Consider the following 27,584-nt stretch of genomic DNA (forward strand, 5'->3'; position numbering starts at 1 on the left):
TTAGATACTTTACATTCTTATATGAATATATGAATCTGATATATGTATCTTGGACATGCTCAGGTCATGACTTGGGTTGCATTTGCGTTACAGTGTGCAAGAAAGGGATCATGATGAGGCAGACCTACTGAGCACACCAGATATAATATGAAATGATTCAAGAGAAGTCTATGTGGTAATTTTACATTTGTCAGTAAGACTTAGGATGATCAAAGTGTGATGTAAATGATGTGTATGGGTGTGTGTCTGCTGTTACTGCATGGACAGTGCATTATCAACACATTTGTCACTGATTTTTGGCCCACCTAAGGACTGTGTCCTCCTTAATAACAAAGTGCTGTATATATATCAGGCTCACATCAGAAAATCTCTTCTGTGTACCCTTGATATCTTAGAGTTCACATCCATTAACTCATTCATTCATTCATCTTCTAAACCGCTTATCCTCACTAGGGTTGCGGGATCCATTAACTCTTTAGTTCTTTTCTCTGAATTGGATATTTTATGTACAGCCATATATACAGTTCACATTTCATCTAGTGTTGAAGGCCAAACGCTAAGAGTTTCTTGAAATCTCCCTCTCACTCTGCTTGGCAAACTTCACACATCTTTTGGGTCAGGTTGAAACTGCTTGGAAGACATTTGCTCTTTCTCTTTCACACTACAGACAGGCTATCAAAAACATAGTCAACTCATGAAAAGTACATTCCACAAAGAACACACAAATACCACAAAGATGAACATGCCACGTATACCTGGCATGTTCATCTATAAGAGTGGTTGTACATCACAAAGAGTTGGACAATTTTGTTAAATCAACACATGCTTGAGTATATTATTGTTGGAACTGTAAAATGTTATAAATAGAAGAAACCAAACAATCAAGAAACTAACCAAGGTGCAGCTGACACAAATTTATATTTCTTGGTGCAGTCTTTGGATCTATAAAGGATCGATAGTGAGGCGTCCAACAATTTGTTTGTTCTTCAAAGAAAAATGCACCCTAAAACACTGTTATCATATACCTTTGAAGGTGTTTGTCAACACTTTATTTTGTGAATGGCTCCTCATTTGAGCTACCATTTGAAAAGGATTCTATTTTGAACCAACTGGCTCCACCAGAAATTATTTTCCAAAAGATTTAAAGTTCTTTGAAGAACCATTTAAGCACCACATCAAAGAACTTTTATGATGGGTCTTTGAAGAACCTTTGGGGATTCTTTGAAGAACCTTCCAAACAAATTGTTGAAATAAATCGTTCTTTGATTGTTCTTTGTGGTATTTGTGTGTTCTTTGTGGAATCAGATGTGGTTTTCCTATGGGACCACTATGAAGAACTAATTTCAGTTCCAGTTGGCAACGTTATCTTCCCTTGAAGAAATTTAGAGTTAACTGCTGTTTCCATGACCCCTTTCTCTCTTCTTTGAAGAGCCATTGCTGGTTCCTCAAAGGACTGTTTTTATGGTTCTGTAAGGCATCTTTGAACCATTTATAGAAATGGTTCTTTAAGAACCATGGTCTGAGAGGTCCTTTGTGGAGCCAGAAAAGGTTCTACTATGACATCACATATTTGTTTCCAGTTGGCACCTTTATTTTTGAGTATGGACCTTGGATTCTGGGTCCATTTGGTTGGTTGGTGGCATATTTTTCTTATTCTTGTCTGACAACAATGGCTGTGTCATGTCATGCAGACATATTTTCAGAAGCTATACTGGAGTTGTGGTTGGTTCAGCAAGTGGTTCAGCAATATAAAACATCAAAGTTACAATCAGGTTTTAGTGTCAGACCCTCAATATCAAAGAGCAAGAGCTTCTTTCTGGAGCCGCCATTCTGCACTGATGTTCAACAGTCACATGGGGAGAAATCCGTTGTAGAAGAGGCAAGAAGGTGAATTTTTACACAGATAGTAGCCTCAGTGCACAGCTATCATCTTTGAGGATCTGTGGTCAGTGGCATGTGATGGATTTTTTCGTAACTGGAACAACAGGGCACGACTCTCCCTGCTCTTTCTCAATTGCTGTGTTCACATACAAGCATGGAGGACCCTTTCTCTGGCTGTTGTCAAAATAATCCATTGAAGAGGAATCCAAGGGTGATTTTTTTTTTTTTTTTTGTTTTGTTTTTTTTGTTTTTTGATTTAAATCAGGACAAAGTTATTTAAACAAAAGCCTAACCCCATTCCAAATAGAATTTGAACTAGTACGTTTCACAGATTTTCACTGTATTCATATTTTTTGTCAAGCATGGAGCTGACCTTAATAAATACAAGCTGTAATGGATTCGTAGTGTTACACCTTGGAGTTACATAATTACAAACTTTTTTTTGAATGGGAGTAATACATTTTGTTTGTATTATACTCATAACATTGTTTTTTGTGAATAAGAATCCAGTGGTGATCGTATGGTTTATTTTCTTTGACAAGAAAAAAATGACTTGGTTCAACTTATGGCTACAGTGCCTTGGTAGAAAAGCACTGTTTGTCAGATGGTTTGGTTCCGGTCTGTTTTAGTAAAAGTTGCACAAAATCAACGCCACCTAATTGTCCTCTTTCCTCTCTGCAACGAGAAAGGCAAGTTTACAATTTCTGGTAGAAAATTAAAGGAACTCCCTCCCAATACTGATTAGAAACAATATTTTCATGTCACTCAAACAGGTGTTGCTCCTTCATTAATCTCTTTTGGTGTCTAAATATACAGAGCATTCAGTATTCAGAACCCCTTCAGTTTTTTTCACTTTTGTTATGTTGCATCCTGGTGCTACAATCGTTTAAATTCATTTTTTCTTTCATTAATCTACACTCAGTACCCTATAATGACAAAGTGAAAACAGAATTTTAGAAATTTTTTAAAAAGGATTTTTTTTAAAGAAAAAAAAGGAAAAACTGAAATATCAAATTGACGCAAGTATTTAGACCCTTTGCAGCAACACTTGAAATTTAGCTCAGGTGCCTCCCATTTCTCTTGATGGTTGCTGAGATGTTTCCACACCTTGATTAGAGTCCACCTGTGGTAAATTTATTTGATTGGACATGATTTAGAAAGGCACACACCTCTCTATAGAATGCCTCACAGCTGACAATGCATATCAGATCAAAAAACAAGCCATGAGGTCAAAGGAACTGCCTGCAGAGCTCAGAGACAGGACTGTTGCAAGGCACAGATCTGGGGAGAAATTCTGCTGCACTGAAGGTTCCCAAGAGCACAGTGGCCTCCATAATTCTCAAATGGAAGAAGTTTGGCACAACCAGGACTCTTCCAAGAGCTGCTCGCCCAGCCAAACTGAGCAATCATGGGAGAAGGGCCTTAGTAAGAAATGTTACCAAGAACCTGATGGTCACTCTGACTGAGCTCCAGAGATCCTGTGTGGAGATGGGACAAAGCTCCAGAAGGACAACTGTCACTGTGGCCCTTCACTGATCTGGGTTTTATGGCAGAGTGGCTAGATGGAAGCCTCTCCTCAGTACAAAACACATGAAAGCCTGCTTGGAGTTTGTAAAAAAGCACCTGAAGGACTCTCAGACTGTGAGAAACAAGATTCTCTGGTCTGAGGAAACCAGGATTGAACTGTTTAGCTTTAATTCCAAATGTTATGTCTGGAGGAAACCAGGCACCGCTCATCACCTGCCGAATACCATCCCCACAGTGAAGCATGGTGGTGGCAGCATCAGGCTGCGGGGCTGTTTTTCAGCAGCAGGGACTGGAAGACTGGTCAGGGTTGAGAGAAAGCTGAATGGAGCAAAGTACAGAGATATCCTCAGTGAAAACCTGTTCCACAGCGCTCAGGACCTCAGACTGGGCTGAAGGTTCACCTTCCAACATGACAGTGACCCTAAGCACACAGCCAAGACAACACAGGAGTGGCTTAGGGACAACTCTGTGAATGTCCTAGAGTGGCCCAGCCAGAGCCTTGACTTGAACCCTGTCCAACATCTCTGCAGAGACCTGAAAATGGCTGCCCACTGACAGTCCCCATCCAACCTGACCGAGCTTGAGAGGATTTCCAAATAAGAATGGCAGAAAATCCCTCAATCCAGGTGTGCAAAGCTTGTTGCGTCATACCCAAAAAGACTTGAGGCAGTAATTGCTGCTAAAAGTGCTTCAACTAACTACAGAGTACAGGGTCTGAATACTTATGTCAATGTGATGTTTCAGTTTTTTCTTTTTAACAAATTTACAAAAAAATCTGCAATTCTATTTTCACTTTGTCATTATGGGGTACTGAGTGTAGATTAATGAGAGAAAAACTTTCTGAATGCACTGTATAACAACCAGGCCAGAAAGGAGACTCTACAAGAAGGCTGTTGTGGTATAATATGCAGAAGTGAGGAATTTGGTGTGGTAGATTTGTTTCTAAATGTGTATTTCTGTACCCCATTACCTTCCTTACCTTTAGCCTTTCTCTACCCTTCATATCAGAGAGGATCAGGGCCACGTGAAATAAAAAAAAAAAGAGAGTTCTGAGGTTAACCTCACAATTCTGAGATCAAATCAGAGTTAAGTTACAGATTAAAGTCAGAATTCTAACTCCTTTTGCAGAATTGTGTGGCCAGTCTCAGAACTCCAGTTTTTATTTTCATCTGGCCATGATCCTGCTCTGTCCCATTAGCTGTGCTCCAAAAGTTTCAGAAGGGTCAGCTCAGTTAACCAGAGCAAACTGTTAGTTAACTAACTAGCAGGCAGGCTAATCTTAAAATAACCTGAGTTAATGTTAATGTGGGATATGTTAACTAGTGGGCAAACCTGATGTCTTTACATTATAAATAAAGGGATAGTTCACCCATTTTGAAAAACTTGATTTTATTTCACTTAAGCTTACCCCTTAGCCCTTGTGCTCCAGCATGTGCACATGTGCTCAGTGATGAAAATGACAGCAAACCCAAGCAATCTGCTTCCATCTCTGCGGTGAGGAACACAATCAGCTGCTCACAGCCACTGTTACCAAGTGCTTGAGACCTCCAGAGGGCGTGTTTTTAATCACCAGATATCATCCATCCTTCAATCTATCCATGTCCTTGTCATGAATAAAGGAATTCTCAAGGGGAAACTTTCAATGGTAAAGTAGTCAATGGAAAGAGTGTTTCTACTATTTTGTTCATACAGTTTTGGACGTGAATTTTGATCAAATATGTTATTCTCTGAGTATTCTGTTGTGAATTTTAATCCTTTCACATTTGTTTCATTCCCTTTAGTCTTATTCAATCACACAAAAAAAAGTATAAAAAAGGATCTGCACTGTGCAAGTGTTTTATAGGCAGCTGTCTGTCTATTCTCATTGCATTGCTTACTGAGATCAGACCTGGTGTTTTCGCCTGACTAAAAATGACTTCACACTAGACAGTGATAAAGTGACAATCATTTAATTGTAAATCAACAGTGTTAACATGTATATCATTAATACTATATAAAAAAGCAAGGACAAGAATCATGTCAGAGCCGTTAGTACATGTTGAGTATAAAACACAGGGTGTGGGGGTAGAGGAGGGGTTGAAACAGGTATTAATGTTTAGCAGACACAGCAGTGCTGGGAAGATTTCACTTTCTTCATCCAGGTAAGATGGTTTGACGGGTTTTGATCAAGATCAAACTGAAATGTTTTTTTTTCTCTTGTGGAGAGTATGCTGGACGGTAGTTTGCCTCAAATGAAAACTTTGACATTTTGAGTGTTGGTCTTTTTTGTCACTGGATGGCAGTCTCATTCTTGTGCAAAACAAGGAGGTTGGATGGTCTACTCACAAGAGGCATTTTCTGCTCTCTATTCAGAAAGCAGGAGACTATGAAGGAAAATAGGAAAAGACCCACTATTACTGAACACAGTGTACGCGAGCATGTTTACATTTCGATAAACATAGTGTATGCAAAGGTATTAGCATAAAGCATACTATCACTGAACACTGTGTATGCTTTATAAAGCAAAATTGAACGTGGGTGTTATATGAATCCACATGGTGGTGGAATATCTTCATTAGTTGCTTTGTGCTCCCCGTATTGCTATTTCTCCATTCACTTCCACATTAAAACAACAAAACAGCTGCCAGAATTACACTGTTAGCACATTTAACAATGCAAACAAATCAGATTATGCCAATATAAAAAGATAACAAGTCCTTGTATTCATTTGTCGAGGAAAAGAAACAGCTCTTTTCTTATTATTTTGCCATTTGAACTGGAAAGTAGATCAGGCACGTAGCATCTTCAGGAAACTTGCATTTTTAGCTTTATGCCAGTAAGAAATGACCTAGAAATGACCGGCAACTACATGAGGGCAAAAAGGGCACCAGGACATTATGTTGGCATAATCCACTTGGTTCATGTTTTTGTTTAAGTCCTAAAAGTGTTATTTTGGGAGGTGTTTTGCTGCATTATGGAAGTAAACGGAGAGATAGAAATACAGTATTCTACACAAGCAGCCCAGAGGAGCACAGAGCAACTAATGATGATATTTCAGCACCATGTGGACTCACATAACATCCAGGCAGCAATACAACCCAACACTACTCAAGGTCAATTTTGCTGAAAGTGTTTGCATGGAGCACCTGTGGCAGCAATCTACTGGTGACACATGGATGAATTGGGCATCTCTGTCCTCTTTCTCTTATGATATCACTTAACTAGCAACCTGCAAATTCAAAATATTGTGGTGCCCATTACTTTTTATGCAAAATGCCAACACTTTTCACAGAGCTTAAAGAAGTACGTTTGTGATTGTTAAGTCACAAACTCAAATCCCTGACTGTTTCCCTGGGAAAAGCTTAATAATGCTTTTAGAGTAGCTGAATGACAAACATATTAACTATTACCTTGCAGCAAATACTGGATGAAGAGACATGATTGAATGACTAAAACTCAAAATGTCAAGGTATCTGGTGGAAGCACTGGGAAATGAACAGAGGCCTGTCATGTAATCCATCAGTTAATACTTCTCCTGTCCTCTAGATGGCGGTGTGTCTGTTAACTAATGATGGCAGGCAGGAAAGCCAGAGGAAACATGAAACTTTGATATATAATCCAGCACAAGACTTATGAATGCACAGTATACTGACCTGATTGGACTTCATGGAAGTTGACAGTATTTCTGTGGCTTTGCTTTTAAAATATGAATGATGAAATAATAACAGAGGTGGTAATATCAACAATAATGTGTGTGTGTCTATGTCAAATGTGTTTTTGAAGAGTCATTAATGAAGGAAAAACTAAAAAGAGGTTGAGACTCAGTGAAAGGTACAAAAAAAGCAGGTCCTCTGAATCCTACTATTTGGCCATTACATTATAGTTCATATAGCCGACATGTGGTCAGTAATACAAGGTCTATGACTCAGGTCAACATGTGTGACAAGGAGGGTCATTATCTCTTTGAAACACTGATTATGAAACTCTACATTAGAAAACAGTAACAATACATGATGAAAAAGGCAGCCATCTTTTGATACAAAGCATTCAGCTTCAACCGAACCTGCACGGTAGCGCATGTGCGTCTCGCCACACCACGGTGCAGGTTGCAATTGGAAAATCAAAAGCTCATTGAGTCCTTTTAGAGACGTATATAGTTGAAACTAACAGCGCTTGGTAAAGAAGCAGGTTTACTTATTCTGTATGGAGGGAGTTTACTTAAAATGGGAAAAGAGGCAATTTGCCTGCTTTGCTCGCTGTGACCATTTTGGTTTCTCCCTGGTCACACAGTCGCCTCAGTGTCCAATAAATTCAGAAACAGAGGGTTTCCTCCGACATGCAGCTCTGGGTTTCTCTGGTATGTCTTACTATAGACCTAGGTTTGGGTTTCTCATAAGTGTTTCAGCAGTGGGATCATATCTGGTCGTGCTTGACCTCTTAGAGAATGACCATAGCGCTTAGACACTGTTGGGACACCCAGCCTTACCATTACTCACTCACTCACTATGCCATTTTATGCCCCAGCCCTGTATATGTCGCCATCCTTCCAGAAAATACATACGAGCTCATTCTCAAAAATATATCCATATTTGATGCTTAAATGCATTTCTTATAATGTCTTGCGTAAAAACTCAATAGAATTTCTCATTTAAAAACAATCCACTAGTTGGTCCCAAAAAGGAAAAAAAAAAATCATCTCTCCACTGTGTTTTGATGGGGGGTGGGGGGGTGGGACAGGTTTCTTTGCCCTCTCAAGTGAGCGTCGGCTTTCCACTTGCAGATCCAGGAAGCAGGGAGGCTGCCGCAGGGATCAGAGGTGGCTCTCTGATTCGCTCTTGTCGCCGTTTCCGTTCTCCAGCGGCCGGATGGAAAGTTCCAGTTCACTGAAGTTCATGTTGCTCTCGTTGAGCCGTCGTACGCGGTAAGTCTCATAGTGGATGTTGTGGGTCACGTCTTTCAGGTCCTGCAGGTGAGACCTTTGCAAAGAACACGGAACAGAAGGATTAACAACTCCTGTGTTACAATTACACGGGCAGATGCATCCACATGTGACGAGTAACAATCCTCCATGTGTTGACATGAAAAAAACTGACCACAAACTAACTGAAAAAAATTACACGAAAATTACAAGCAAGCAAACAAACAAACAAGTGAATAAATTTTGTTCAGAGGGTGAAATGCAATGGCAACTGGGTTTCAAAGTCAGTGAAGTTTGGTGTGGCATTCTTTCAACTTGTAAAAACAAGGCACATATTTGCACTACACTCAGTTCAAAGTATAACCACATACACACGGTTGACTATTTGTGTTGAAAAATGGTACTTAAATCAAAAAATGTGCCACTTTAGAGAATAATTATTTAGTAGAATAATTATTTTGTGGTGATAGGTATATAACAGTCAAAAATCATAACTAGGACCTCATGAATTGGAGCCTGCTGGTCAGTTTAAGAACACAGCAGACACGGAGCATGCAAACAGGCTCAGGGTGACGCGAGACGGGAGGCACCGCCCACAGGCAAGATGCCTGGAAAATAGGGAATCCCCACCACATCCAGCATAGCTGCCTCTGTTTACATTCACTGTTCCAGTGAGTTTTTTTGTGCATGCCTATTACTCAGTTCCCCCACAGGGATCATTAATGTTTCATCTATTTATGGCACAGACAGAAGAGAAGTGCATGTTGCTGTCAGGAGCAAGGAATTCCCTTCTGCTTGAAATTCAGGATGTGACAAAAACTATCCAACAAAATTTAGCTGATATTTCATCAGTCCTAACATCAGGTTCAGGTTAAAAACACCGATCATACAGAGATACATCATCAACACAAAATGTTTAGCAGTTAAAAGCAAAAACAAACAAAACTTATTTTTTTCCACCCACATTTTCCAAGCTGGCCCTTGGTTTTGAACCAGTGAGCTGCTGATGTCAAGCCAGCTTCTCTAACCATTAGTCTACTAAAACCTGCTATAACTAGAACATAAATACATTCAATATTCAAAAAGTCAAGATGGTCATCCTAATGGTGCAGTTTGGCCTCATCCCTAAGACCAATCAGAGTTAATGTGATAGTTTGGGTTCTTACACATATAGTAATATTTGTTACTCCATATGAGTATAACAGATCCTCTATACTTGACCCATCAGCTCCCTCCCCATCGTGAGAACAAGCACTTCACAGGACTGCTCTTCTCCAAAATGACTGAGGTGAATCTGGCCCAACAAACAACATGTTTTCCAGCGGTGACCCAAAGCTGAATAATTATTTTGAGGGATGTACAACAGCAAACATATGTTTGAGATTCACTACTTTGTGTCTGTATCACTACACAAAGGTCTCACCTACCAGGTGTGTTAACAAACACACAGCACTGAGGGGAGCTGTTGCACAGTGATGCAGAAACAAAGTACTTCCACCAGTTCCAAGCAAGAAGAGAGTGTCGATAATAATGACTCCCAAACAAACGTGTTGCTGTGCATCCTTCAAAATAGTTTTTCAGCTTTGGGTCGCTGCTCGAAACAGTCTTGTTAGGTGGGCCAGATCCAGTTCATTCCTTGTGGAAAACAACAGTCCTGATGAAGGGCTCAGGGAAGTTAAAGCACATGTGTCAAACCATGTGCCACTGAGGGCCAAGAAGCTGCAGGTTTTCATTCCAACCTAAAACTCCACCAGGTGGTTTCACTGATCACTTCACCTTCAGGCAGAGAGAAGGGACTGATCAGTGAAATCACCTGGTGGAGTTTTCGGTTGGAATGAAAACCTGCAGCCTGTTGGCCCTCCATGGCACCAGTTTGACCCCCCTGAGTTAAAGGGTCAAACTTGGATGATCTATACATTCATATGGAGTAACAAATACCACTGCACGGTAAGAACCTGAGCTATTACTTTAAGTGATGCTGCCTCCCCCGCAGCTGCACTTCCTTGTTTAAGCTTGTTACAAAACAACAGCTCTTGTCCAGCCTTGAAGCTGATGCATATGTGGCTGACATCTGAACTTTGGCCTCAAGTCACTCTTAAAGAGGGTGTGACCTGGCTGACCGACGAGGTGCCTGGGAGCACCATAATAAGCACCTCAGAGCCTTCTCAGACCCAGAGAGAGAGAGAGAGAGAGAGAGAGAGAGAGAGAGAAAGAGAGAGAGAAAGAGAGAGAGAGAGAGAGAGATTGCACCTCTGTGACTTTTATGGCCTTAACAAATTACTCATGATCCCATTTCCCTTGTCATGTACCAAGTCTACTAATACTACAGCTACCTTCCACACATACTGAAACACACACACACACACACACACACACACACACACACACACACACACACACACACACAACCTAACTCACCTGATGAGGAGATCTCTCAGGTTGGCAAACTCACAGTGTGCTGCATTTTCGACTGTGGAAAGAGATGATAGGGTTGTGTTACAGTTTGCTTTCGCCAGCAATCAATGATATACACTGAGTGTGCAAAAACAACAACAACAACCACCCAAAACCAGGAATTTTGGTTGAACTGATCCGTTTCCTGATACATCAGACACTTTAAATGAATTCTTGATTCTAATGAGAATAATGTAGCCCACAGTTTCCTATATTATTAAACAGGTGTTTTGGGTGTGGCTGCTTTAAAGAGCTGCAAACCTTGAAAGAATATGATTAGTCTGGGTTTCAGTGCAGAATATGTGATTATTATTTTGTTTCCCATGGTCACATTTAAAGATATTGAATATCTGTATAATGTATTGCCTAAAGGAGAGTTTCAGTTGAAAATTAGTATTGTTATCAGTCTTAAAAACCCCATTTTAGAGGCCTGATAAGACCACTTCCTGGTTAACACTGAAATCAATAGTGGATCAGAAATTTCAGCAAGATGAGATAAGTGGCAGTTGCTAGCTCACAAAAACAAACAAACAAACAAAAAAAAGTTTGCTGATTATGGAGTATTTAGGATATCCTGAGATCAGAGAGGATGAATTAAGATAAGAGAGTTTTCCTAAAGTCAGGATTTGCGACTGTAATACGAAATGAGGAAAAATCCTTCTACTCTTCCTGTTTTAAATTAGGATTTAAGAAGTTTCAGTAATACAACCCCATAATCACTACGGCCCCATTTACACCTGGTATTAAACTGCACCGTGTTTTTGGATATTTTATACCTAGATAGGGATGCAATATGATTGAAATGGAGGGAATCGCGTTTGTGAGAAAGTATACCCTATGGGGTGCAACCCTCATTGCTGACGGTAGAAACATTATCACTGCTGTTGTAGGCAAAAATGCTGTTGCTGCAGTTAGGAGGATTATTGCCATATGCAGAAATGTCCTCAACCCAGGTAGACAAGCCATCATCTAGAAATGTCTTAAATGTTGCTAGAAACAACTAGAGACATTGTGACTAGCAATGTCTACAATGACTAGAACCATCTTCACCGCAACTAGAAACATGATTTTCTGAAGCAGAAATGTAATGTAATGTAAATCAAATGTAATCAGCAGTGCAGCCACAAACGCCATTAACACCGTGGCTAGAAATGACATTACTGTGGGTATCAATGGCATTGCTGTGGTCTCTCTTTTCTCCTGGTCTGCTTGGACAGTATACAAAAAATAAATGATTCCCATTGCTGTAGCCAACAAAAAATGACATTATAAGGTAGTGTGGAGTGACAGGGCTGTCTTGGAGAAACTGGATGGTTGCTCTTGTAATCGTCCATCATATGAAGATAACTGATAAAGAATTGTTGAAAACGAACCCCTCTATGGAAAAGATAAAAGTAAATCCAGGCTTTATGGTGAGTTTTCTGATCGGACTGTGTGTCTTTCAAATTGTAGATGACTTTTAAAAATCATGTGTAAATGAGGGCACAATGACCATGTTAACCCAACACAGGATGTCCTTGTGGCTGAGTGGTCAAAGGCACATACTAACTAGCATCCGGGTTTGAAACTGACCCCGAAGTTGTGTTGCCCCCTTCTCACTCCTGGTCATTCCTTTCAGTTATCTACCAAAGGCAAAACTGCAAAGAACAAAAGCCAAGGCCTTACCTTCAATGATTCCCCACTTTGTTTTGCGGCCAAGCACCTTATTCCCATTCACTTGGTGCTCCTTGTCAGTTCCCACCACCGCAAAGGGAATGCTTTCCTGGGTGGTGTAGAATATCCCATTGTCAGACACATTTGAAGACTGCTTTATTTATTATGAAATGTGATGTCTATCAGGGCAACAGCTGCTAACCAAATGATTATTAACACAAACAAAAATCGTCATTCACACCAAGTAGCCCATGTTTGCAGCATTCAAACATTGGTACCAAATGAATGCAGTCCTCTTATAGAGGTGCAGTGCTCTTCAATAGGAGAATGTAGCCTAAACCAGCGATAGAGAACAACCCCAAAATACGAGGGTTTATGGGCTTATGGGACATCTGATGGCAAAAGGTTCCTCATGCTTTGAAACTCTAGGATATATTCAGTTATTTCTTTACTTCACTAATATCAACACTAGAGAAAGTAGTCTATCATGCTGGGCTAAACTTTCACAGACTGGAATCAGATTTGTTTTGACACCCTCTACTGCTGAAATCTCTAATCTGGTGGGATGACAGGTTACCAAAACTCTACCAAATAACCAAGTTAATTGTGAGTTCAAGTGACTTTTGTTGACAAGACTTGGTTAGCTTGGGGAAGTGTGAACCTAAGTGAAACAAGGTAACTCTTCCATTGTGTTTCCAAGCAATGCCATAGAAACTATAGGTGTCACTAGCCCTGAGTAAGCGTACGAGCTAAATACCTAACATGTAAACATCAGTTAAACCTCTTTACGATAGAATGAAAGACTAGCTAAACTCATTGGTTCATCTGATTAAATGACAGGAGTGGAGAGTTACCCTGATCCTGTCATTGACGATGCGGTCCTCTGCATCCTCATCATACTCTTTCTGGGGGTAGACACGAATCCCATTGGCCGCCAGGTCCTGCCTTATCTGTCAGAGGGTCAGAGGTCAAAGGTCAAACAGATAGTACATGAGTTTACACTGAAGGTTATCTGTCAAGACATGCGTGGTGAGGAAACATGTCAGCCATGCAGTTACGTAGTGCAGACATATGTCGCGTCACAAGTTATGGTGCAGATTTCTCCAAACAAGATATAAAATTGTTCTAACACTGTGCATTCAACATAAGTTGGAAAGGGCAACAAGTGAAAAAAAAGAAGACATGCTGGAATGAAACTGAAAGCCCAGATTCTGGTTCCTTCCCTCAATGGCCCTGATGGGAAACTACATGACATTCCATGACTAAATTGGAGAGTTTGTGTTTTTTGAGTTTGATCAGTCTGGTTTCCACTGCTGGGTTGACAACCACCATATAGTACAATTATCAATAGATTCTGCTAAGATCCTTGGAAAATGTTGGATATTATATTCATCACTTGTTTTTATGTGTAGCACTTCATGCTCTGTCTGGACCTAAAACTAAACTACACCAGCTGGCTTCTCCAACAAGCAAAATGGAAGAAAAACTTTCTATTGGATATAAAGTTAAGACAACGAAATTCGAAGGTTCTTTACATCTGACTGCACAACTCTGTAGAGTAAATTAAAAACATTTCAACCTGGGCATTTGTGTGAGTGTGTGTTTTCTCACCCTCTGCTTGAACTCCAGTCTCTCCTCAATGGTGAGTGTATCAGCTTTGGCGATAACTGGTACAATGCTCACAATCTTCCCCAACCTCTTCATGAACTCAATGTCAATGGGGCGTAACCTAAAAACACACAGAGACATTACCCTCAAGTTGTGAGGTGCATCGCCCCTCTGTGGCACCATTATGACACATAAACAAACGTGCAGAAAGCAGATTATGCCATTATAAAAAACAGTGAGTCCCAGTACCCATTTTTTATGTAATTACTTGTGAAATGATTTGTGAAAATACTGTCAGGTTGTTTCTTCCTGGCCCAAAGCTACTATGCAGACGTTTCCTGCAGATGCTACCTGCTGGATCTACTTTCCGATTCCAACAGGAAAACAACAAGAGAAGAGCCATTAATTTCCTTAGAAAGAAGGTACAGGACTTTTTTACACTGACACAATGTGGTTTGTCTGAACCGCTAAATGTTTTTTATGCCATTCCACATGGTCTAATGCTACCTCTAGCTCCAAAGGTGACATTTCAAAAGTAAGAATGATGAACGTATCAAACAAACCCAAGAGACCCATTAAGCCCTGCTGAATGAGGCCTTGAAATCTGCATATTTATTATGTATTGTGAACTTATTGGCAAAAGGTTGGAGTTTCTTTGCCTACTTTTCATAGTGATGTGCTTTGTATACACTAAAGGAGGATAAAAATTCTGTCTTTATCCAGTGGTTTCTTGGTAGAAAATTTGTGGTCAAAAATTCCATTAAAGTTTCAAATGGGTTGCATATGGAAAATGCAAATGAATATAATAAACCTCCAGCCAAAGTTCGGCCTTATCCAGCCCAAGCCCAGCCTGACACTACAGCTCGCCCATTTTCCAATCTAATCCAATTTTAAACCAACCGAGGAACAAGCAGCCTACTGTGCCCTTACTTATCTCACAGCAGTATACATAAGCATCAGGTGTGGCACATGACTGAAGCTGTACTGACCAGTGGCCGGTGGCAGGAAGGAAGTAGATGCAGCAGTGGACTCGGGTGTCTGGAATCCTCCTCTTCCGGTTGACATGCAGCTCCTCTTTCAGGTATTTTTCATACTGCTCATTGACATACTTCACTATGGGCTCCCAGCTGGAAAGCAGAAGAGAAAAGACTTTAGTTTACGCAGCTAGCCCCTTGTGTACAGTAGTAAACCTGTAAACGTGCTCTCCCCCACCAATAGTGCATCCCCACCCTCAGAACTGATCAGCAATAATAGAAAGTCAGTAGAGCACAACCAGAAGTGTTAACCAACTTGTCAGCTGAAGAGGGCGTGGCCTGGGAAGAAGTGGGCATGACATAATCAGTTTGAGAAGTTGATATGTTCCATGGAACATATTAGCCCAGGACAAAACTTGAAAAAAATTAAATAAAAATTTTGTGTTGTTATGCTAATCCATTGGGAGGTTGGGAGGTTCTGGAACTTGTTGTGATATGCCATGTCCACGGCCGCGCCCACTTTTGACTGAATGGCCTGAGAAATTAATCAGGTCTTCTGTGAATTGTAAATTGTGGGGTAAAAAAGACCCATAGCGATGACGCCCACATTGCCTCATTTTTCTGTAAAAATGCATGAATATGATAGAGGTTTGTAATAAATGGAAAAGGATTTTGTGAAAATGGATTTTCACAGGCACTGAATCATTTAATGAGTCCAGTTTCATCCTCACATCACATTGGCTAATCCAGGAGTAATTCTGCTCTTGTCACATAACAAAGCACAAGTTTCTTTTAAAATGCCACCTAACCAGCAATGACATACCAACTTTTCTGCTCAGTTTTCACTTTAGTGGACTCTGTTACACCTTCTTTAGACAATTAATAAACTGCAATGGATTTTGGACATCTGGCATTTATTGTTTGCCACTGTCTACATTTATCAACTTAATTGTACTGTACCCTGTGACTTCATTGTACTTGCATGTCTTTCAGCATTTTCCAGTAAGTCCTCTCTTCAACCTGCTCATGATCAAGTTGCTACGGTACTGTGTCACGACTGCAATACTGACACTGACTGCTGACCCCATAAACTACTGTTACCAACTATGGCAATGCTGCTACACTTGAACAGTTCTCCAGCTTTGAATGTTCAGTTGTAGTATTTTATGGTCATGTTACTGTCATACATTGTGTTTTCTCTGCACTATATATGAGATCCTGTGCTTTCTGTCCTAAACTAGTGTGCCAATCCTGTTTTGTGGAAATGTCTTGAAATGTATCAAAACCAAGAAAAACAAAGTCAAACTACTTGAAGACCCGTCGGAAGATAAAAAGTGATTCTGATTTCATCTTAATACATCTTGCATCTATATGAGGTGACTCTCAAAATCATTTCAGCATCATCAATAATTCAATTCAATTAGTTTGATAATACCAGAATTCCCAGGGCTTCACTCCGTACGATGCTGAGCTTCATGCGGTCATGAGTTTCAGAGAGTGAGTGAATTCGCAGATAGCAACACTAATTCACCAACTTCATTTCTTGCATTCTGGTAACATTAAAGTACTGTTTAAAAAGTCTATCATTTCACTATGTGGGCCGCTTATAACGATGAAAAAAGAACAAATTACTCTTGCACATGCCTGCAACTCATTATTAGGCCTATGCATTTGCCAAATAGGTGCAGCTGCTGAACAAATAAAGCTACTTTTTACTAATCTCACGCTCTTCTCTGTAGTTTACCAAGACCTTGAACATCAGTCAGGGAAAAAAAAGTCAGGAAAATAACAGAAAAGTGATAATCAGTGATGTTGGAAAAACGTTAGATTACTATGGGAAACCACAAGATAATCAAATCAAATTTTTGTTCTGATGCGGTAACTTTGGCCATCTGCTAGTCCAGCCAACTAATAATTATTGGCAACTAGTAAGCATAACCCCCACAGTAAGAATAAAAGGTGTCCATAATACGCTCCTTCTCTCCATCCTCCTGCTACTCACCAGTTCTCATTGTTGATCTGGTCTCCAAACCCTGGAGTGTCGATCACTGTCAGCTTCATCTTCACCCCCTTCTCTTCAATCACTGCAGACAGAGTCAGAGAAAGCGCAACGGATTAGATATGTAAAATACATGAAGGTGACTATGCATCTTGACCTCTGTTTTGACCTCTGTACATCCAGCAGCATTTTCATTTTGTGGTCATGGATCTGCCGTGTCTGAGATGCCTGTGGTGGGTCAGCTTGGCTACTATCAGCTGTATGCTTTTAAGGTTAGTGTTGAGCCGGTGTTCACTTTTTTTCTTCACACAAATGTGACTTTTCAAGCGCTGCGTTGCAACTATCTGCAGGTTTCTGTTAAATACCATTTCGAATGTAGTTTCTGAACAGAAAGTGTTATTTTGCTGCACCATGAAAATGAATGGATCAGCAGCCCGGGGGACCATGAAGCAACTAACAAGGACATTTCAGCATGTGGACTCATATAACACCCAGGTAAATATGCAACCCAACACTCTGCCAAAGTTCACTCTACCAAAAAAACCTCAAAAAAACCCTCTGCCCTACTGAGAACATTGTCAGTTTAAGGTCATTTACCTCAGCAGCAGGTAAAGGGTTATATGGCAACCAATTACCTTTTTCTCCATCTGACTGAAAAGCATTTCTAATATTTTGTGTGAAGAACTTTGAGCTGCATTTTATGTATGAGAGTTTTTTTTTTAAGTAAATGTATCATCATAATCATCATCATCATCACTATTATTAGAAATCCTATTATCTAATTTCTACTTAAATAAAGATTTTCCCCGAAGAACAAGAAATACACACCCACACACAGAAATTCAAGATAGTGGATACAAAATACTCATCAGGTTTTTCATCTTTTAATCAGGTGTTTGTGTTTAGGTGTGTGTGTGTGTGTCATGGCAGTTGGGTGCAGGTCACAGGTGAAGCAGGGGCGATGTTGTTTGCTAACACCTAAACAACCCACATCCGTTTGAACTACCATCATTAATGTGGTGTACGCAAAATGAAGATGCAGTGGCAATTTTTTTGCACTGTGTGTGTGTGTCTGTGTGTCTGTGTGTGTGTGTGTGTGTGAGGAAATGAAACATGCATGCTGCTCTGCTACCGTTGAGAGGACCAGGTTTAGATCCTCAGAGCGAGGACACTCCTCACTTTTCCAGGAATAGGATTTGGGTTTAAGCTTGAGATTAACATTAGGATCAGGGTTAGAGGTTGGAAATGAATGTGGTCAATCAACTGTCCTCCTCAGCATAGTCAGCCTAATAAGTGGTTTATGTGTGAGACTGAAGTGGTAAAGAAGACTTACTGTACCTTTTACCTCGACTGAGCCAGCGCTAATGTGTATACTCGTGTGGGGCGACACATGTATGTGTGTGTGTGTGTGTGTGTGTGTGTGTGTCTGTGTGTGAGGGTGTTTAAGAGTAAAGCCTAGCAGAGGTTTAAAGACTATCATTTCAGGCCATTGCCATTGTTGAGTAAGCACACAGGAATCCCCTCTGAGCGGAAGCATGAGCGTCAACATGCCATTTGGGAAACCGATCATTAAGGTTGCTGCTAACCCTAAATAACATGTGACAAGTACACTTTCTAGATATCTAACACCAGCGGTTCTGAACCATGTGCCATTCCAAAATGCCACTAACAAGCACACCTCTGACCAGCCAGCACAAACTCATCTGTAAGATCAGCTGTTCTGTTTCGTGGCTGGAATGAAAACCTGTGGACTGTTGAGTCTCCATGGACATGGTTGGCAAATTTCACATTACTTCATTTACCCCCTACATGGATTAAGGTGGTTATTTTAAGTTTTTTAAGTCACCAGATCTTTCTGGATATTGGTGACAGAAAAATACAGTTATGAATGTAATTTGAGCAGAGCTGTATGTAAGTTTAGTTTCACAGAGCAACACTTGTAAAGTGATGTTAAACCCTTTTTGAGTGGATTAAGGTGGTTATTTTTCAGAGTGTTAGCTGGGGGGAAGTCCACTTCAATGGCAGAAGGCTAACAGTTAGCATTTGGAGCATCAAGCCAGTATCCAGGATTCAGTAACAATGAGAGGCACCATCCCTTTAAGCGCTTGGACTTGAACTGAACATGGGAATATTCTTCATTCTTGTAAAACTGTAACTGAGGTAACTGACTTCTGTATTGCATGATGATGTGAACATGATGTGATGTGATGTGTTTTGTTCTACTCCACCATGTACTCCTCACCATGGAATAAATACATATCTAACCATGATTTTTTTTTCAGTTCTTCAATTCAGTCAATTCATCACATATACAGTTGTCCCTCTCTATAACGTGGTTCACCTTTCGCGGCCTCGCAGTTTCGCGGATTTTTTTTAGTGCAATTTTGCATGGTTTTGTTTGTTTGTTTGTTTGTTTGTTTGTTTGTTTGTTTTTCAGCGCATTGTGTTCTGTGTCCTGATTGGCTAAGGGACTGTAGACCATTGTCAATCTATCTCCTCCGTGCCCTGTCTCCTGTACAGTACAGAATGCGTTCATTCTATAATACTGGACTTATTTTTCTACGAAGGTTTGAACTTTGAGAGTTTAAACAAGAGAGAAAAGTGAGAAAACGTTAATGCCTGTCTGAGAAAAGTGTATAAAGTGTGTAGTGAGGGCTTTTACAGCCTTAAAACATCTAGAATAATTGTAAAAAATAAAGCTGACTACTTTGCAGATTTCACCTATTGAAGGTTATTTTTAGAACGTAACTCGCGCGATAAACGAGGGACCACTGTAGTGCAAAATCCATTCAAAGAATGGATTTGTTTATTTACAAATTTCTTGCTAAATTTTGGTTCACTTTTTGCTCATTTTCATCACCTCGTCAACCTCCTTTTCCACATATTTTGGCAGGAAGTCAAGTGAATTTGCTCAGGAGTTGAAGAAGATTTTTTTTATATAGCATTTCTTCCATGTTCCATTGTACTGTGTAGTGTGCAGTGCCAGTAAAATGGAAGAGGGTATCACATACACACACACACACACACACACACACGTGCGCATGCAGGTAGAGTAAACAGTAAAACGTGACAACTGGTTGTGTGAGGTTGTTTTAAAGTGCCTGTGAATTCTGGTTTTTATTAGCTTTCCAGTGAGCTTTACAGTAGCCGGAGGAACACAGAATTGTGCAACCGCCTTTTGCTTCCCCAAATCAACTGAATTTATGGCGAGTGAGGTCAGAATCGCCTCAAACAAGAAACTGGTTTTGGGAACTGTCCAAGAGTTAACAACACAAACTATAGATACAGTATCTATTTCCAGATCTTAAGCTTCAGGGCAAGTTTCCACCACAAGGATTTTTACTGAGACAAGAGCCTGGAGCCGGAGGTGATGAGGGCGTACAGTCCTGTCAGTTTTCCCAGAAGCAAGTGATGGTAAACGTAAAATAAACTCTCTGCAGGTCCCATAAAGGTACACCTGTAAAAGTGGGGAAGGTAACTGGATAGACTAGAAAAATGGAGCAACAGACATTTGTGTTCACTAACACACTTTGGAGCATGAGCATGCATACATGAGCCACACACTCCCACACACACACTTTCAAAACAGCTGAAGTGGAACAACGTATTGTAAGGTAATGAAATGTCACAAGAACTTCATCTACAGGGCTCTAAAGGGGGATTGGGAGGAAAATCGATTCAGTTACAAAAACATACATACAAAAACATACACTGCAAAAACTTGTTTCAAGTGAAAATTCACTTGAAACAAGTGAAAATTTGTTTGTTTCATTGGCAAAATTTGCCAGTGGAAAAAGTGAAAATTCACTTGAAATAAGTGAAAATTAGCTAGAAACAAGAAACAAATTTTGCCAATGAAACAAGCAAATTTTAAAACAAATTACTTCTGAGGTGATCATGTCTTATTTTAAGTGAGGTGATCATGTCTTATTTTAAGTGTAATGAGATATTTTGACTAGAAATAAGACATTTTTGACTTGAAATAAGACAAATAATCTTGGTAAGATTTTGAGTTTTTGCAGTGTATATTTTTTTCCAAACACTGTGGTAACCTTGAATCACTCATGTGTCACATTTATTTCATTCAAGGTGTTTTGCCACTTAAAATGCAACAGAGGACAGTGTGACCTGTTCAAACAGACATGCACACCCTGGTCTCTGGTGCATTGTGGGAATCAAGCATATCAGGAACTAAAGGGTGACAGAAAAAAGGAGAGATTCCTGCTGCACCTCCACACTTGAAATCAAAAATCCGGATGCACTTGGGCTTTAATCATTTCGAAGGTAAAGACGAGTTAGACATGAGCGCTGCTGTATGCAAACTATACCCTGGAAAATTCAAGCACTGCAGTAATATGACCAACATGCGAGGCCATAATGTCCATATCAGGAAAAAAAAACACGTCTTTTGTTTTGCTCGTTGGTTTCTATCTTACAAACCGCTGCAGTCACACCTCAGCGTCTTTGTTAATTCTCACATTGCGAAGAAGTGTTAGTGTTCTTGTGTACAGGGTTATTTCCAAAAACACTGTGAGTGGTCAGTTTGTGAAAAATGACACAGAGCCTGCAAGAAAAGCTGATTTTAGCCATTGAATACAATTAAAAAGAACGCTGATGCTCATAACAAGACGGCTAGGGGACACAGGCGCTGAGTCTAACCACGATCCAAAACATATTGATTTTATAGTGATATGAATGGAGAAAAGCTAGCAAGTTGTAGTATTATAGTGATCTTAGTGAGGCTAATGTTTCGGATTTTTATTTTATAAATGAAAAATTAGCAACCGATGATGGAAATTTTACTCAATGAATTTTCTGTCGAGTGACTAAGTGCCACTGCACTACTTGCAGCATATACTTTTGGGAGGGCCAAATGACTCAGACAGTGATACCAGTCTGCTGGTGTGTACAACAGACTCCTTACTGCACCTCAGCCCATCCTCCCACTGCCAAGAATATGTGTTTACCTCTCTGTTCCATCACAGTTTCTTAGTTAAACTATAGTGCTCTCTGTCTTTAAGCATTTTCCGTGTTGCATTTGTGGCTGTATGTGTTGGGTCTGGTTAACATGAGGTTAGAAAAAAAGAAACAAGAGAGAAAACCACGTCAAAGCTCTGGTTTCATTCTGAAAGTCTGGTCATGAGGAGGCGAGTGTCGTTTCCTCACCTCCTGATGACCCCTTCCTCAGTGTCACATGACCATGCTGTCTCACAACCGGACCCATAAACTTGTGAGAAATGGAAGTGGGACTACAAAGTCTGTGGTGAGGGCATGTTGACACTGGGCCTCGAGGCCTGGAGCAGCAGTGCATGAGGAGCTCTTGTTTCAACACACACACCGCAGGCCAGAGAGGGACTTTTGAAAGACCCTGTGCACAGAGTGTCAGTGGGAAAGTCAGGTCAGGCCGACATACCTCACTTCTCTTTAGCTGCATGACATCTCACTCCATCATCCAGATCTGTGCACTATCAAAACAATACAACACAACTAAGCTGCCCTGCTGCTTGTCCTGCTATTGCATTTTATCATATGTTGTGTCATAATGCATCGTATCATATCATGTCACACTGTATCATCTCACAACATGTCACAATGCATCATATTATATCATGTCATTTTGTGTCAAATTGCATCACATCATGTCATATTGTGTCATTGTGTGTCACATCGTATCATAAGATGTTACACTGCATTGTATCATGTTGTATTGCACCATATCATATCACCAAATTGCATCATATTGTGTTGTATTGTGTCCTATCATGTTGTATTGAGTAACACTGCATGGTATCGTATCTTGTCACGTCATATCACGTCAAATTGCATCATATCGTATCATGTTGTGTCATATCAGGTCACATCATATCATACGGTGTTACACTACGTTGTATCATGTCGTATTGTGTCATATTGTGTCCCAACCTTACCTATTGTGTTGTATCATGTTGTATTTTGTGATATAGTGTCCAAACCTTAGCTATCATATTGCATTGTGTTCTAATATATGTGTCCCAACGTTACCTATCGTGTTGTATCATATTGTGTTGTCATGTATCATGTCATATCATAAAGTGTGCCAACCTTACGTATCTTACTGCATCCTATCAATACACAGCATGTCTCATATCGTATCGTCTTGTGTCATGTTGTGTCACATTTTAGCGTATCATGTGCGATCGTGTTGCATCATACAGCATCATGTCACATCATATTCTCTTGTGTCGTATGATGCAGTATCGCACGACACTGTATCATATTGTGCCATGTCACATCATCTTGTATCACATGGCCTTGTGTAACACTGTATTGTATCGCATCACATCATATCGTACTGTATTGTATCAACTACTTAAGAGTTTGGTAAAAATAAATAGTGATTGGAGGTCTTCTACAAATCAAAGCTATTCTGTTTTACCAGTATCTAATTAAGATAAGGAGGCATTTGTTTTATTTTTGGGAATGATGGGAATTCCTGTCCAATGATAAGTATGTATTTTTGTTTTTGCTATTCTGCAGCGTTCCCATGGTGACCCTGATGTCAAATTTTGAAAAACCTTTCCATGACTTTTCACAATTATGTTGGAGCATTTCAAAGATGTATACATGCTCCTTCCTTGTTTATCGCTGTAGTTCATTTAAAGGGGCAGACAGTCTGGTTTCCACTACTGAATGACTTTCCCTTTATGGAATAGATACCGTATTTCACCAATTAATTGCCCGGCTGCAAATAGCCGCCGGGTTCTTATAAACGCCTGGGGTCTGCACCCATTTTGCGTATTAAACGCCCACCCGAATAACCGCCGGGGCGATTATTTGCATCATAATGAGGTAACCTAAAATAAGGCTACTCACCTTATTTTTGCAGAGGTAAACAGTTAGCCGCACAATAACTGTGCGGCACTTCCGTTTTCTGTCAAAATAAGAGCGCTAGCTAACGTTAGAAAAAAAAGGGTACACCGTAATCTTAAATTGCCCGACTGTAAATATGTTGGACAGTAACTGTCATCACAATAATGGCCTGGTGCAGGTCTGTGTAAAAATAAATAAAGGCCTGCAGCGAATAGCCGCCTGCTTCTGTTAAACGCCCGGGGTCCAAGTTGATTTTGCATATTAAATGCCCGGGCGATTAATTGGTGAAATACGGTAATCAGGTTTTTAGACAATAAAGACATATCACCCACTCAAATCCTTTGAGGGCCAAAACGCTTGGAAGCCCTGTTTCAGATGAGGCGAGAAAAACTTGCCTTGCCTCTGAATTCTAACCATATTTAGGCTTATTACCACAATGCTGCCTTCTTCAACAGCATACAATAACATAGTGACATTTACATGAGGCCTTTGCAGTACGATCTAATGTGTAACCAGCTTCCTTGGCCTTTTTTTCATGTTTTCTTGTGCTTTTTTACATTATGGAGTGAGTGCTATATAAATGTGACAAGCATTTACACGTTATGAGCTCCATGTGAGAGTGCAGGAGACAATGTTTATGGAAGATGTCACGATTTGCAGGTTCACATTCTTGGAAGGACAAATGAAAAAGAGCATTACTCTGTCAAGGACTCTGTGAGTGTGTGTGTGTGTGTGTGCGTGTGTGTAGATGACCCAGACAGAAGATAAATAACATTTCAAGTCTTAGGGCTGAGATTTTTTTTTTCGAGGGAAAAAACACATGCACTCTGTGTGACTTTTTGTACTGGTGAACCAATCATCCCAAGTACTCGCTGAAACTTCAGCTAGTGATGAGAGCTACAGATTTTCACCACGTTCACAAATGAGTGTCTCCGAATCTATCCAATATACAACAGAATGCCAGAAACACATATTTAGACTCTTAGCTGCTCCATCCCCATTTTATTTAGGCATGTTTGCTGTATGTTTAAGATTTTCAAAGTGGATAAAACATACACAGCAGATGCAATGACATTTTAATTCACTGTTATATAGTAACCTTTTAATTCAAGGTTACTTTATATATAGTAACCTTTTAATTCACTGTTTAAATATCTCTTCTGGCATTTATTCCTTATAGTCCTTATTAGCGCATATCAAATCAGATAATGTGTGATATGCATGTGTAAACAGAATAATTCAAAGAACTTGTAATTGACTTTTTTTCTTGTCTTTGTGTGTGTAATCATCTTGTGATTTTTTATAGTGATATCTGAAAGTAAAATTTTGATCCCTTTCCCCTGTGTGTTAAAAACAGTGTTTTTTGGTAATATGTGGTCATAAATAGGTGATTTTCAAAACTTTCCACCAATGGGATTCCTTGGGACTTTTTTTCCCCTCACTCAGGACAAACTGAGGATACAAAATCAGTTGAGTTTGCTTCTCTTGCAATTTGTCCTTGGTTGACCCCAATTTTGGCCTAAAATTACTGGACTAACATCCTCATGTTTGATTCAGACCACTGTATCATTAAACAGTCATTAACTATAGGTAGACTGGGTTCCAAGCACATTTAAAACTTCTTCATAAGGCTTTAAAACTGCTCAAAATTCAATTAACCAATTTAACAACCCAAACAGAGAGCTACACCAGCCTATTTCTGACTGAAGATTTATTATGAATTTCCAATGGGCAGTATTTGAGGAAGATATGAAGTTAAATGTGTTTCGTACAGCAGGTGGGATGCATTGCATTATTAACCCCATTTCGGATGTATGTATGTTCAGGATGTACGGTAAGAGTGCATGTGCAGTGCACAAACCCTGTGACTGCATAGTGAAAAAGCTACACCTGTGACACCTCGGGGAGCAGTCAGAGCACACACTGGGATTCTTGTTGATGTGACTCAGGATAAGTGAGAAAAAGTGATGTGAAAAGAGGATCTGAGAACAATTACTGATCAGGACACAAGTCAAAATGTCTCATCCGTCAAGCTGCAAAAGGGCGGCTGAAAATTTTTTATTCAAGTTACAAAATATAATGATGGAAACCCCACTGCTGACACAGTCCTTCTCATGCATAAGCAGACAAGATGCTGAGGCTTTGTGTGTGTGTGTGTGTGTGTGTGTGTGGACTCACCGTGGCTGACCGACTGCAGTTTGACTGTTTTAGAGATCTTCTCTTCATAGTTGGGGGTGCACGACTTGCGGCTGACTTTGGACTTGAACAGAGTGTTGACCAACGTGGACTTCCCCAACCCGCTCTGACCTGCAGATACATGAGACATAGGCTTTACGACATGTGTGTGTGTGTGTGTGTGTGGGTGTGGGTGCATGTGTGAGAGATTAAAAGAGATCCCCCCTTCCATTTTACTGTCACTGCACACTACACAGTACAACTGACTATAGCAGAAATGCTAAATAAAAACCCTTTGAAACCTGAGCAAATTCACTTGATTTCTTTCCAAAACATGGGGACAATTCCCCTAATTGCTTTACTAAACATTCACTGATATTGGAAAATGAACAAAACATGAAGACTGCTTGGATCTGAACTTGGATCAGCTGCATGAAAGTCATGTTGACTGACCCATCCGCCACCTCAGCAGTCCCACCACATGGACGTGGTCGCTCTCTTGATAATACACCACAGTGCTGTTACTGACAGGACCAATAGAGGGCGCTTAGCTTGAAACGTAATCACAGGTCGTATTTGCTATACAAATGACCGATCAATCAATCAATCAATCTTTATTTACATAGCGTCAAATCACAACAGAAGTTATTTCATGTTGACCCCGGTGTCCCACGCTTGCACATGCACACACACACACACACACACACACTCAGAGACATGGTCAGGTCTGGTAATGATCTAAGGTGTCCAAGCCATATAATCCCCTTTACCTGATTAGTGATATCACCATGGTGACAGGCAAAGTGTGTGTGTATGCATGTGTGTGTGTGTGTGTGTGTGTGACGGGAAGTGGGCTGTCAAAAGCAGTAGTAAATCACACCCACACCGGCAGACATACACACACACAAACACACACACACACACACACACCATGAAACCTAATAATTGGCGGTCAATTTACTGTCTGTGGGTGTGTGTATGTGTATACACCCAACTCCTAATTATAAAAATAATTTCCACCAAAAACAACAGGGTTGGGCGAGTAATAAATGCTCACATGTGAGTGAGAGGAAGTGTGTGTGTATGTGTATGTGTATGTGTATGTGTATGTGTATGTGTATGTGTGTGTGTGTGTGTGTGTGTGTGTGTGTGTGTGTGTGTGTGCCAGGAAAACTCAAACAACCATAGCGCTCGAAACCACTTCCTCCTCACAACAGCCTGCTTCCTCTTTCGAAAAAGCAAGAGCTACCAAAACATGTGCTTTACCCAAAAAGTGAGGTGCTCTCATACAATCACACACACACACACACACACACACACACACACACACACACACACACACACACGGGCCAGCAGTTGTCAAATTGGGACCCGAGGACCCCTGGAGGTCCTTGAGGGGCTTCCAGGGGTCCTCGGCAAAATGAGGAAAAGCACAGTTCAACTATAATTCAATTCACTAGAAATTATTATGGCATAAAACATCTACTGCTTTAACATGATGTTTTCATCTCACTACTTTCAGTGTATTTGTTATTGTTCAAGTACAACATCTAAATACTTTCATAAG

At 40.2% G+C, this 27,584-nt stretch overlaps 1 protein-coding gene across 3 annotated transcripts in view; it reads right to left on the bottom strand.

Annotated features, from left to right (window-relative positions):
* Nucleotides 1–5,341: 5,341 nt before the first annotated feature.
* Nucleotides 5,342–27,584, bottom strand: part of septin12 (septin 12) — an 85,160-nt gene continuing 62,917 nt past the window's right edge. For all 3 annotated transcript variants that reach the window (XM_030058685.1, XM_030058687.1, XM_030058686.1), the window contains 8 exons: nt 26,021–26,149; nt 16,997–17,078; nt 15,010–15,147; nt 14,024–14,141; nt 13,267–13,362; nt 12,425–12,521; nt 10,724–10,775; nt 5,342–8,363 (listed from right to left, as the gene is read on the bottom strand). In XM_030058685.1, coding sequence (XP_029914545.1) covers nt 8,198–8,363; nt 10,724–10,775; nt 12,425–12,521; nt 13,267–13,362; nt 14,024–14,141; nt 15,010–15,147; nt 16,997–17,078; nt 26,021–26,149 — 878 coding nt within the window. In that variant the 3' untranslated portion in view covers nt 5,342–8,197. The remainder of the gene's footprint in view (nt 8,364–10,723; nt 10,776–12,424; nt 12,522–13,266; nt 13,363–14,023; nt 14,142–15,009; nt 15,148–16,996; nt 17,079–26,020; nt 26,150–27,584) is intronic.

This window comes from Myripristis murdjan, chromosome 8 (assembly GCF_902150065.1).
Source record: "Myripristis murdjan chromosome 8, fMyrMur1.1, whole genome shotgun sequence".
Taxonomy (NCBI): Eukaryota; Metazoa; Chordata; class Actinopteri; order Holocentriformes; family Holocentridae; genus Myripristis; species Myripristis murdjan.